We start from the raw sequence: 13,389 nt of genomic DNA, 5'->3' as shown, positions 1-13,389 counted from the left end.
GGAGGCCAGGCCTGGGGAATTTTAGCCCTCCCGCCTCCCCCCTCTCAGCAGCCCTGGCAGAAATACTAAGTGAACCCTTGCCGTCTACAAAATGGATGGTGGTAAGTGCTCACATGGTAATTTTTAACAATGGCCATGTGCTAATGGTAACATTAGGCACTGGACATTAATATTTTAAAAAATAGAAAACTGGCCATTTTACAGCTCTAGTAAAAATGGCCTTAGTGGGTGGGAAAGACCTACGTAAGTGTGTGCTAAAGCCACTTTTTGCAGTAGTTTAATAAAAGGTAGGGTTACCATATGTACGGATTTACCCGGACATGTCCTCTTTTGAGTTTGGTGTCTGGTGTCCCCCACTAGGTGATATACTAAGGGATTAAAACAAGGTTTTTTTTAAAAAATCATCCGTTTTTCTCACTTTTAGTGAGTTTTTGCGCATGATTGGTTTTTCTCCTGTTTTTCCCTTAGCGGAACCGATGATATTAATGGACTCCTATAGAAGACAGAGGTTGTTCAATACATTGGTATTTAGCCCTGTCAGGAGATTTGAGGTTCCCATTGATTTAAGTATAAAAAATTGAGAGACACCCGCAAACTAAATTGTACAAACTTCTATACATAGATATAGTATATTGTCACTAATTAAGTTTGGACTTCCCAATTTTTCATAGAGTTTACCATATATTTTTACAGCCTTTTTACCCACTGTGGTGAAAAGGGCCTCAGCGAGCGGCAATAACTGCAACTGCCACTACAGCAGCTTAGTAAATGTGCCCCTAAGCCAATTTATATAATTTATTTTTGTTACATTTGTACCCCACACTTTCCCACTCATGGCAGGCTCAATGCGGCTTACATGGGGCAATGGAGGGTTAAGTGACTTGCCCAGAGTCACAAGGAGCTGCCTGTGCCTGAAGTGGGAATCGAACTCAGTTCCTCAGGACCAAAGTCCACCACCCTAACCACTAGGCCACTCCTCCACTGTTGCTACTATTTGAGATTCTACATGGAATGTTGCTATTCCACTAGCAACATTCCATGTAGAAGTCGGCCCTTGCAGATCACCAATGTGGCCGCGCAGGCTTCTGATTCTGTGAGTCTGACGTCCGGACGTCAGACTCACAGAAACAGAAGCCTGCGCAGCCTTCTACATGGAATGTTGCTAGTGGAATAGCAACATTCCATGTAGAATGTCCAATAGTAGCAACATTCCATGTAGAATCTCCAATAGTATCTATTTTATTTTTGTTACATTTGTACCCCACGCTTTCCCACTCATGGCAGGCTCAATGCGGCTTACATGGGGCAATGGAGGGTTAAGTGACTTGCCCAGAGTCACAAGGAGCTGCCTGTGCCTGAAGTGGGAATCAAACTCAGTTCCTCAGTTCCCCAGGACCAAAGTCCACCACCCTAACCACTAGGCCACTCCTCCACTCCCATAATAATCCATAAATAGCCCAGTATCATGAGAGAACTAATTCTGCATAACTGAGCCATCTCCGTCAACCCTTGAAAAACTGTTGTGTATGGATTTTGTGACAAGCTGAAAGCAGCTACACCTTACTGTAACCATACAAATATGATCTTCCAAAAGGTAGCAAACTGAACAATAAAGAATATATCATTACTGCCATTTTTATGCAAAATGACAACAAATTATATCATTTCATACCTGTGAAAACTGAGCAAAACTACGGTCGGCGAACAAGGGAACATGACCTAGAAGTTCATGGCAGATGTCACTAAAAAATAAATGGTATCATTAAGCATGTTTACGATAGTAACATAGTAGATGATGGCAGATAAACATCTGTACGGCCCATCCAGCCTGCCCAACAAGATAAACTTATTACATATGGTATGATGTGATATGCCATATGTATACCTTAAAGTCAAGTTTGAAGAGGCTGTTGCTGGCAGGAACAGAAAAAGGGGAAGACCTGGAGCAGAAATATCCCCAGGCCACAACTGTAACTCCTTTTTATCAAGGGTTCTTATCAGCATTGACTCCTGATGCAGGCGTTCATACGCTGAAACACGGCCTGTGTCGGGTTCATGAAATAAAGAACTCTTGTTTGTTTCAATCCTGAAGGCCTTTTTGTGCTTTTTTTTTTGTGATTACTATTTATGTACTTTGACCCTCTCTTCTGTTACCTTACTGTTATTTAAGATTATCAAATGAAATTGCTTTTGGTATCCCTTCTCTTATCTATGCTGTTGCAGAACTTTGTATGAAAAAGGTTCCTGAACTTTGGAATAGCTTACCATTTGGGATTAGGCAAATGCTGATTATATGCAGTTTTGATGAGCCTTGAAGACTTGGTTATTTCAAAAGTACTTGTCTTTGTGTTTTAAGCTGACTTTTTAGGAGTTTTGTTGTATGATTGTATTTTTATTCTTATTGTAATCCACTTTGAACTTGATGGTTAAGTGGGATATAAATGCTGGAATTAAATTAAATTAAATTATCACGTGCCAGGCATTCCACCACATTCTCTCACTTCTTGCCTGGTACAAGGCTTACCTGGCTCACTACAGAAGGGAAATCAGGCTTGCAAGAAGTCTTACATTTACAACCTCATTTGTGCGTCTTCAAATAAGTCTATTCCATATTCTGAATGCTTTAGCACAATCAAGAGTTGTGGCCTTCTTCTCTTCCTTGCATCAGCCTCTCCAGACATTTTTGCCAACTTCTTGATTTCCAAGGTTTCTCTCCTCTGTGTCACTCCTGTCTGTCTGCTGCCTCTAATTCCCCTATTTTCTTAGCATCTCCCTCTTCCCCTTGTCCTTTGGCCCTTCCTCTTTCGTAATAAGCCTTTGGACCCTGAGGTCTCTATTCTTTCCACTTTTTTTCTCCTCTCCTTTGCCTGAATTGTACCCTTTATTCTTGTTTAGCCTGGAGTGTGTCATTTCCTCAATACATCCCTCTTCTTCTTCCCTGAATTCTTGGCCTACATCCATGATTGTTAAGCAGACCCCCAACTCTTCCGCCCAACCTCTTCCCTCTGCTTCTGTATAGCGTCTCATCAGGCTATGTGCACTCCTCATGAAAGTCTGATATTGTAGCACCCCTTCTAAATAAGCCAAATCTGGATTCTACCTATCCAGATAGTTCCCTTGAAGGTGAAGAAGGTGAAGTACATAACCCAACAAGTTGAAGACTGAGATTAGGTCCAGGGAAACAAGAATCACAGATTTACGGTGATCTCTGGACACTTAAATTTCATTTAGCACGGCTGTAAGCAGAGACAGAAGACTGCCTGCCAAGAATGAAAGCAAGTGATTTATCTAGTAAGGAAGACAGCTGCAGGAGAACAACATTTTCAAGGATCTTTGCAACGAAAAGCAGATTCTAGAGAGGGTGGAAGCCAGTGTTGAGATTTGAGAAGAGGGGAGACATGTTTGGAACAAAGGGTCCCTAGTTAGAGTTTTACAGCAGTGAGTTGAATGAATAGCAAACTGTTTAAGGTAATATAGAAGAAGGTTGTTGCAGTAGTCAATACTGGAGATGACCAGCATATGTATCAGAATGTCGAGCTGGTGAAAATTTAAGATTTTGTTCCTTGTCCACAAACCCCTCTTTTCTGATATCCCCCCCCCCCCCCATTTGCTGACACCCTATACTCCCTCCTGTTCTGTGTGCTCTTCTCAGGCCATTCTACTCTCTCTGCCACCTCCATATCAACTCTGCTTAGACATCTCTTTGTCCTCCACCTTCTCCTACTTGGGTCTCTCACTGTGGAATTCTCTCTCCCTCTAATTGCAGCAGGAACTCTCTGTTCCTAAGTGTTAAAAGATCTGTAAAAACCTGGGTTTTCTATTATGCTTTTAATGAGAACCCTGATGCCTGTCTCTCTCTCCTTTCCTTCCTTCTCTGCTTCTTCTTCTACTATTTTTTTTCCTCTCCCTTAGCTTTCCTTTCCTCTTCTGGTTTTGATTTTGTCTTTTTTTTCTTTTTGTTACATTTGTACCCCGCACTTTCCCACTCATGGCAGGCTCAATGCGATGGGCAATGGAGGGTTAAGTGACTTGCCCAGAGTCACAAGGAGCTGCCTGTGCCGGGAATCGAACTCAGTTCCTCAAGACCAAAGTCCACCACCCTAACCACTAGGCCACTCCTCCACTTTTTACACTATAAACTGCCTTGCTGTGCTTCTGCCCAAAAGGAGGTATAACAGATATTTATAAATAAATACACACGCCTGTAGCTTCATTCTAATAATTACACAGTCAACTACAGCTCATGCATGTCAGCCATAAGACCGTTGCTGCAATGGCCCAGCTGACAACCATGAATTAAAAGCTGTGGTAAATCCCAGGTATTTGTGAATGAAGGCTAGAGGACATGAGTCCTGATTGAGATGTTCCCAAAGAAGAAACAGAAAACCACTGGGTCAAAAAAGTGAAAAAAGAAATGGCACCTTTTTGAATATTAGGTCTCACTCATTCTTCTTTTGTTCAAAGAAACGTTTCTTATTTTTTAGCATACTGCAACTCTACAGCTTGAACTGTGTTCAGATACTTACGGCTCTGGTGTATACATTGGTTTTGATCCATGTCGAATGTACTGTGTAGAATGAAATACCCTGAAGGCCAAACCAGCCAGGAAATCTCGAGAGGACAAGAGACCGGCAACAGGACGCAAGCGGAACCCAGTGCAGGCTTCAAAGGGAAAGCAAACAAGAAAAGCAAATTAAAGATGTTTTTGACCAGAAGAGATATAAAAGAGTCCACAGGCTCCAAAATCAATATATCTAAGCAGGTGTTGTTATCTAAAAATAAGCTTTAGTGATTTAAGTCACCACCTGAAGATGACAATTAGAACAAGCTTAATAAGGACATGCCAGTCTTACAAGTACATACTAGTGGTGAAAAAAGATGAAATGTGCAAGTAAAAAATCAACAAAAGTCCTAATGTTGAACTGGAAATGAGTGAAAAAGAAATGATGAGCCTGTTGGGCTCATTTTCGAAAGAGAAGGACGCTCATCATTCACATATGGACAGCCTTCTCACAGGGACGTCCAAATCGGTATAATCGAAAGCTGATTTTGGACATCCCCAACTACAATCCGTCGCAGGTAGGGTCCAATGAAAGTTTTTTAAGGAGTGGTGTGACTACGGCATGTTTGAAGGCATCAGGAACAGTCGCAGTGGAAAGTGAAAGATTGAGGATATGACAGATAAAAGGGACGACAGTAGGAGAGATAGTGTTAAGTAGATGGGTGGGAATAGGATCAGAGGAACAAGTAGTTAGTTTCGAGGAGGAAATAAGATGCGTAGTTTCCTCTTCAGTGATTTCAGAAACGGAAGAACAGGAGGAAGAAAGAAACAGTATGTCACATCCTTTATATAGTGTTCTAGTACTTGTACTTACTTTGGAGAAAGTTAGAAACATCTTCAAGTTGTGGAATATTGTCTTCATGATATCCACAGTACTCTTCCAGAAGTGGGAACACGTGGTTGTGTTCAAAGCAGGCATGCGTGGGATATAAAGTCTTCAGCTCCTTGAATACAGTACCCCACGTTTTCTTTTCTTCCTCTGTGTAACTCACTTGAGGAATAGGCTGTCCACTGAAAACCAGAGGAAATTATAGGTACAGCACTCTCCATCTTGCATGTCCACTTTTCAGCTTCCCTATTGATTGACTACTCCCCCACTAGACCTGACAGAGAACTGCACCCTGCTCAAGCAAATCAACATTCTAATTTCCTACCTTTGCTCATTTACCAATCATCTAAATTCCCCCTCACTACTAGCTGTTTGAAATTAAGTTCAATCCTCCTTAACCTCATGGATAGTGGGCATATTATATAGCCATGTAGCGTAATAACGATTAATCTACCTGTTTGTGAACAAAGAATGAACTCTGATGGACAACTGGAGGTCAACATAATTATTCACAGGAAAAGGTATGATATTACATAGTAACATAGTAACATAGTAGATGATGGCAGAAAAAGACCTGCACGGTCCATCCAGTCTGCCCAACAAGATAACTCATATTTGCTGCTTTTTGTGTATACCCTACTTTGATTTGTACCTGTGCTCTTCAGGGCACAGACCGTATAAGTCTGCCCAGCACTATCCCCGCCTCCCAACCACCCGCCCCTCCTCCCAACCACCGGCTCCGGCACAGACCGCACAAGTCTGCCCTGCACCATCCCCACCTCCCAACCACCAGCCCCGCCTCCCAACCCCGGCTCCGGCACAGACTGTACAAGTCTGTCCAGCACTATCCCCGCCTCCCAACCACCAGTCCCGCTGCCCACCACCGGCCCTGGCACAGACCGTACAAGTCTGTCCAGCACTATCCCCGCCTCCCAACCACCAGCCCCGCCTCCCGATCCTGACTAAGCTCCTGAAGATCCATTCCTTCGGCACAGGATTCCTTTATGCTTATCCCACGCATGTTTGAATTCCGTTACCGTTTTCATTTCCACCACCTCCCACGGGAGGGCATTCCAAGCATCCACTACTCTCTCCGTGAAAAAATATTGTGTGGCTGAATGACCTATTTTAATTCTGAATGGGACCTGTGCTAAAATAGCATGTTAGTGGTAAAATAAACAATCTTAACAGCAGCTCACATTGATTAAATACATTGCTAAATTCTCCTAATTAAGTACAGTGGTCACAATCTGCACTGTCAATTTTGAGGAAAAACAGAATGGGGGATTAGGGAAAGACTTCCCTTAATTCCTCCTGTAAAAGGCTGCTCACGAGCACTATACCTGCCTGAGAGTAGCTGTAAATCCCAATGTTGAACTATTTAGGTATATACAGGGCTTTTTTTGAGGAGGTACTCGGGGGTACTGAGTACCAGCACCTTTTCCAGTGTCTACTAAAATTGACCCATGGACCACAAGTTTTAATGAAAGAGCTCATGCTCAACACACCAATTCTGCCTTGTCATAGATTCTGTGACTGGTTGCAGGGGGCTTGGCTATCGTGGGGTGAGTCCCTCAGTGATCACCCCACCCCTGAAGGGTGGCCTGGCATTTGAGTACCGGCACCTTTTTTGCTAGAAAAAAAATTGCACTGGGTATATATTTGCATCCCATTCTGAGACAGGGAATACACATGTAGACTTTGGTTCCACCAAGTCCCACCCAAACCACGCCCCCTTGCCATATGCATATACATGTAAATCCCAGCTTTCTAAAACTAGGTTTTCTATATGTATCCAAGACATGTGTAAATCACAAATAGGGCATCATAAATAACCATCATAATAACCCAGCTTGCTCCTTTCTACGCATTTTAGTCCCGGATTTTAGTACTAAAATAAAGAGGTTTCTCTAGCAGTACAAAGAGCCTCAACAGGATCTAATCTGCTTCTGTTGTCTTCCAACACTCCGTCAGTAAAAATAATAACAATAATTTGCAAGCATTTTTCTAAGTAATATACCTATATTGTTTGCTTTGTTTGAGTTGAAAAGGAAAATTGCTTAGTACAGCTGGGTCAGGAACAACAAAAGTGGAAGATTAAGCAGTAGATTAAAGTGATTCATTAATTGAATAGTCTATGCGGCTCCTACAATGCAAATTATAGCCTCATGCTCTCTTCAGACTTAAAGGGAAAAATACCAGAAACAGCTTTATTCACTATTCAGGTCTTTGTAGCTACATCTGATAATGCTACACAATTACACCACAAAGCCAGCGAGTCTAATTTGAACATGTGTCTTACGCAATTTGATTTTCCATAGCTGTAATTTTTTGATGAATGCCTTCAAGAAAAAGATGTAAAACAGAAGCAACGATATCCATATAAACATACACTGAAAATGCTGCTTGCCAATTTCAATTTTCAGTCATAGGAAAGATAAGCATTTATATTTACAAAGAAGTCTCATAGGATGACATGAACCCCTGTGGTGCATCTCCTGCCAAATCTTTCAAACTACATTTGTAATTTTTGTCAGCCTCCTTTTCAAGTGGCACATACTTACTGTCTGTAGTTGAAGGCAATGTCGGCAAACTGCTTCCGACGAGCCCGATAAACAGCATCTGTGAATCCCTGTAGAGAAACAATAACCCCTCTTTCCTTTACTTCAGAGGAAATTGTGAGGAAAGCAAACCTGCTCAGTAGACACTGGACACTTTTAAAATACTAATAAGAGAAGATCCACAGTGTAGATCATGATTCAGCATGGAATTACAAACATTTAGGACCTGATATTCAAAGAATTTATGCTCATAACCTTACGCCTCTTTTATCAAACTGTGCTAGCAGTCCCCAGTGTGGTAATGCTGACAAAGCCCATTCACTTGAACGGGCTTTGGCGGCATTGCCACGAGGGAACCACTAGCATGGCTTGCTAAAAGAGACCCTTTGAGAGTTATGTTCGTAAATTGGTCTCTTTTTAAATTTACTAAGGTTGAGTGCATAAAGTTTACTCAAAATTCCACTAAACCCTTAAATTTAGGAGCATAAAAAAGTGGGTGGTAACAGGGGCAGATTTAGGGCAGGAAACAAGTTAGGAGCCGAGCACTGATTTTCAGCATTAGGCTCATAAGTTAGACAAAGAAATGGCAAGCCTAAATTTATGAAACAAACCACAAAAAATGGCAGAAGATAAACCAAAACAGACCAAAAACCAAGGGAGTAAGAGCGCCAGAAAAGTTTAATGGGACCCTACACGGTCCGTGTTTCGGCCAGCAGGCCTTCCTCAGGGGTCCTGAATCTGACGTTTACAGGTACACTTCCAAGATATTCATGAAACAAAAACAAAATGCTGGCCCCTCCTGAGGTCATCCAACTTCCCGATGGTCCCGAATACCCTCCGACGCTCCTGTTCATCGCGGGCCCGAAAAATGCAAAAATCGAGGCACAGGCATTTTTTGGGCCCGCGACAACAGGAGCGTCGGAGGGTATTCGGGACCATCGGGAAGTTGGATGACCTCAGGAGGGGCCAGCATTTTGTTTTTGTTTCATGAATATCTTGGAAGTGCACCTGTAAACGTTAGATTCAGGACCCCTGAGGAAGGCCTGTTGGCCGAAACACGGACCGTGTAGGGTCCCATTAAACTTTTCTGGCGCTCTTACTCCCTTGGTTTTTGGTCTGTTTTGGTTTATCTTCCGCCATTTTTTGTGGTTTGTTTCATTTTCACGGGAGATTTGGACCTTTCTTTTGTGTGTTTGGCAAGCCTAAATTTATGAGCATAACTTTTAAACTCTTAACATGAATTTTTAGCTGAAAAGTTATGTTCTTAAATTTGGCTAAAAATAGTGCACAAATTTAGAAGGCTATCTTAAGAGCATAAATTTAAGAGTACAACATTTTCAGAATTTTGGGCTTTTAGGAGACAGCTTAAGGCAATTTCATTTCAAGAGGCTTTTGATGTTACTGATTGATCTGCTTGTTTAAATTTCGATTACACCATTCTTTATGTAACACTAATTGTTTCCTCCCAATCTATTATCTACCAATAACGATACATTGTAAGCCACATTGAGCCTGCAAAGAGGTGGGAAAATGTGGGATACAAATGCAATAAATAAATAAATAAATCTGTTGTTATGTATATTGTTTGATTATCAGGCTCATTTGCAAAAGACATGGATGTCCAAAAAGCGACATAAATCGGCACTTGGACATCCTTCTCACAGAGAGGTCCAAATCGGTATAATCAAAACCCGATTTTGGACGTCTTTATCAGATGTCTGTTGCAAGGATGTCCAAATCTCAAGGGGGCATATCAGAGGCGTGTCCGAGGCAAGGACTTGGGCGTTCCTAAGACTTGGACATGTTTGAGCCATAATGGAAAACAGCAAAGACGTCCATGACTAAAACTTGGACGTTTTCACCCAGGTCTGTTTTTATTATGAATAAGGCACAAAAAGTTACCTGAAATTACCAGATGACCACTGGAGGGAATCGGGGATAGCCTCCCATTACTCCCCCCGTGGTCACTAACCCCCTCCCACCCTCAAAAAACATGATTAAAAATATTACTTGCCAGCCTCTATGCCAGCCTCAGATGTCATACTCAGGTCCATGACAGCGCATGTATCTCCCTGGAGTAGTTTAGTAGTAGGTGCAGTGCACTTCAGACAGGTGGACCCAGGCCCATACCCCCCCTACCTGTTACATCTGTGGAGGAAACAGCGAGCTCTCCAAAACCCACCAGAAACCCTCTGTACCCACATATAGGTGCCCCCTTCACCTGTAAGGGGGCACCTATATTACCCTATTGATTACCCTAACTGGAAAGGAATAAGGACCAAGGGGCCGATATCCAGCCAGTGGCAATCAGTGTTTTGCTGACTTCCGCTGGTGGTTAAACCTGGATATTCAATGCCGGGCCATGTCTGAGCTTCAGTATTGCATATCTGGTTTTGTGGCATAGCTGGTTACGTCCAAAATCCAGCCTTTAACTTGCTATGGGTTACCGCATATAGGGGCCCTTTTACAAAGACGCAGTAGGCTCTACGTACATGCAGCATGCACCAAAATGAGACTACCACCAGGCTATCGCCCCCTGGTGGTAATTTCAGATTTGGTGCACACCCATACCAACGGGACAAATTATTTTTTTATTTCCTACTACATGCAGAACTTCAGGCATTAATCGGCAGCTGACCTGTGCCGACCGGTCACCATGCATGTAGCGAGTGAGCACTTGCCACGAGATCAATGGGTGGCATTATGCGTGCTGGTTTCAATTTTACCACAGGTCCTTTTTCCGGCCTACTGAAAAAAGTCCTTTTTCTAAGTCATGGTAAAAGCATGCACTCACACTACTGCAGGCCACTTTTTGCCACAGCTTAGTAAAAGGACCCCATAGTGAAAATGACTTGAAAATGGTGTGAAAAAAATGCCCTTAAAAAGGCGTGAGATGAGATTTTTAAGGGAGAGGCATTTAAGTAGAACCTCTTCAAAAAAGATTATTGAACGGACTATATGTTTTATAAGGACAGTAGTGGAAATTTGTTGACAAACTTGGAAATATTGAAAAAGTGAAAGTTTTAATTGAAATGTATAAGAATTATCAGAGATTGTTCTTAAACGACCATTTGATAACAAATTATCTAGGGGAAAATTGGCTAAATGTAGAGGTGGGCCCAATGTTCCTATGTACCTATGCATCAAGCTTCTCCTTCATAGGAACTCAGCTATGGAATACACTGCCTAAACTCTTAAAATCAACTCAGTATTATTTAAACTTCAGGAAATTATTGAAGACCACCCTGTTCAAGAAGGTGTACCATCCAGACATTACTTAGTTCCTTTCTTATCTGTTCAGCAAAATTTATGGACCCTAATGTTTTCCCATCATCTCTTATTATCTTTGTTGTCTTAGACGATACATTTACGATTAATTTTTTTTTTTTTTACTATGGCGTTGTTTAATGATATTATACTGAACTGTAGCCTACCCATGTTATTGGGTAAGCCACATTGAGCCTGCAACTGGTAGGAAAATGTGGGGTATAAATGTGTTAAATAAAATAAATAAATGTGAGAATTAGCTAGAAGAGGTGTAATTGGAGTGAAGATGGGAGATATAGATTTTAGGCAGCTAAGAAGAACTGAAGGCAAGAAGGGATGATTACGTAGCACAAAAGAAAAAACTTAGGTTAGAAGACTATAAGGGGCAAAATAGTGGAAATTATAAAGAATAAAATTACGAAACACGTAGACAAACATGGTTTAATGGGACAGAGTCAGCATGGATTCAGCCAAAGGAAGTCTTGCCTCACCAATTTGCTTCATTTTCATCATTTCTCCAGGAGCTGAGGAATGTGTAGGATATTCAAACTTCTCAGGAGGTCATTAAGCTCTGTGTTTGTGGCCTGAAAATCTAGCTATGCTCATCAGTGTGTGTTATTCACAAAGGCTTTAGAAGCTTTCCTGAGAGCAAAATGATTCTTCATGGAGATTCTGAAGGGCTTCACAAGTACCAGTTTGCACAGAAATCAATTTATTTGGCTTTGACAACATAAGACAGCAATGAATTTCCAAAGGCAAACCATTTATTTATGTATGTATGTACTTTCCCAGTTCAATATTTCTCGATTTGTTATTTGCAAAGCTCACCGTAGGAGACTGACATGCTTACCATTCTCTTTGTTCTTAATTTCAAAAGTACTCAGCAAACAGACTGCAGGGGAAACCTTCTTATCATAAGAACCTAATATATTGTTGGCTAGCTTTGAAGCAGTCATACTGCCCTTGCTGGGTCTATAACAAATGCAATTAAAAAGTGCAGCTGACATTTATTTGTTTATCTTTCAGTAGAATGACACCGTTTTCAAAGATCCACTACAGTTCTATCCCTCAAAAAGAGTGAAGAAAGCATATCTAAGAGCTAAATTTGCTCAGCGAGAGTTGCTTTTACATTATAGCACTAAAGCCCCCAAAGACAGACTTGTGGCAGTTTTACCTTTTTCTGTGCTTATATTTATTTGTTTGTTTGTTTGTTTGTTTCATTTGTATCCCACATTTTCCCACCTATTTTCAGGCTCAATGTGGCTTACATAGTACCGTAAAGGCATTTGCCAAGTCCGGTAGAGAAACAAATACATGGTGATGTTGTGGTCGAATAAGGTTCAGGCACAATAGGGGTCAAAGAGAGGAAAGGTTAGTGTCTATTACGAGCTTTGGCTTTTGCTGTGTTGCAGAGTGTAGGCATTTATGTTGGGTCAGTAGGGTGTGCCTTTTTGAACAGGTTGGTTTTTAGTGATTTCCTGAAGTTTAGATGGTCGTAGGTTGTTTTCACAGCTTTTGGCAGTGAGTTCCATAGTTGTGTGCTTATATAGGAGAAGCTGGATGTGTAGGTTGCTTTGTATTTGAGTCCTTTGCAGTTTGGGTAGTGGAGGTTTAGGTATGTTTGTGATGATCTAGTTATAGTACTGGTTTATAAGTATTGGGAAATATTAACAGTGCATGAATGTTTCCAACAGAGACCCATAGTTGCATATACTCTGGGGAGAACTATAGCGGGGATATTATCTTATAAAAGAATTGATCAGATAGCAATGAGAAATAATGTTAAGGGGCATTCAAGTTGTGGACATTATCAGTGGTGTATATTGACCTATATAGGATCCCATTCGTTTATACTGGTTTCCTCTAGACAAATTAAGCTAAGGTTTGATATGGATTGTGATAGCAAGGATGTAATTTATATCATAACATGAACATGTACCTTGATTTATGTAGGTCAATCATCTAGACTATAAAGATTAGTTTGAATGAGCACAAATCTCTAATTAACACAGCAGCAGTAGGGGTGCCTTTAGTGGAACATTGGCTAGAAAGGAAACATACAGCAGCGGATATGTGCTGGTGCATAACTGATAAGGTGGAAATAAGGTTTAAAGGGGGGGTCCTCCGATAGGATTTTTAATTTTAAGGAACAGCGCTGGATATTCCAGTTA

General features: G+C 41.4%; 1 protein-coding gene across 2 annotated transcripts in view; it reads right to left on the bottom strand.

Moving 5' to 3' along the window:
• Positions 1–13,389, bottom strand: part of PAH (phenylalanine hydroxylase) — a 75,271-nt gene that overhangs the window by 27,686 nt on the left and 34,196 nt on the right. For both annotated transcript variants that reach the window (XM_030214396.1, XM_030214397.1), the window contains 4 exons: positions 7,955–8,022; positions 5,376–5,572; positions 4,527–4,662; positions 1,673–1,742 (listed from right to left, as the gene is read on the bottom strand). In XM_030214396.1, coding sequence (XP_030070256.1) covers positions 1,673–1,742; positions 4,527–4,662; positions 5,376–5,572; positions 7,955–8,022 — 471 coding nt within the window. The remainder of the gene's footprint in view (positions 1–1,672; positions 1,743–4,526; positions 4,663–5,375; positions 5,573–7,954; positions 8,023–13,389) is intronic.

Source organism: Microcaecilia unicolor, chromosome 9 (genome assembly GCF_901765095.1).
Source record: "Microcaecilia unicolor chromosome 9, aMicUni1.1, whole genome shotgun sequence".
Lineage (NCBI taxonomy): Eukaryota > Metazoa > Chordata > Amphibia > Gymnophiona > Siphonopidae > Microcaecilia > Microcaecilia unicolor.
Note: the sequence above shows the minus strand (reverse complement) of the source record. Positions and strands in the feature narration are given on the sequence as shown.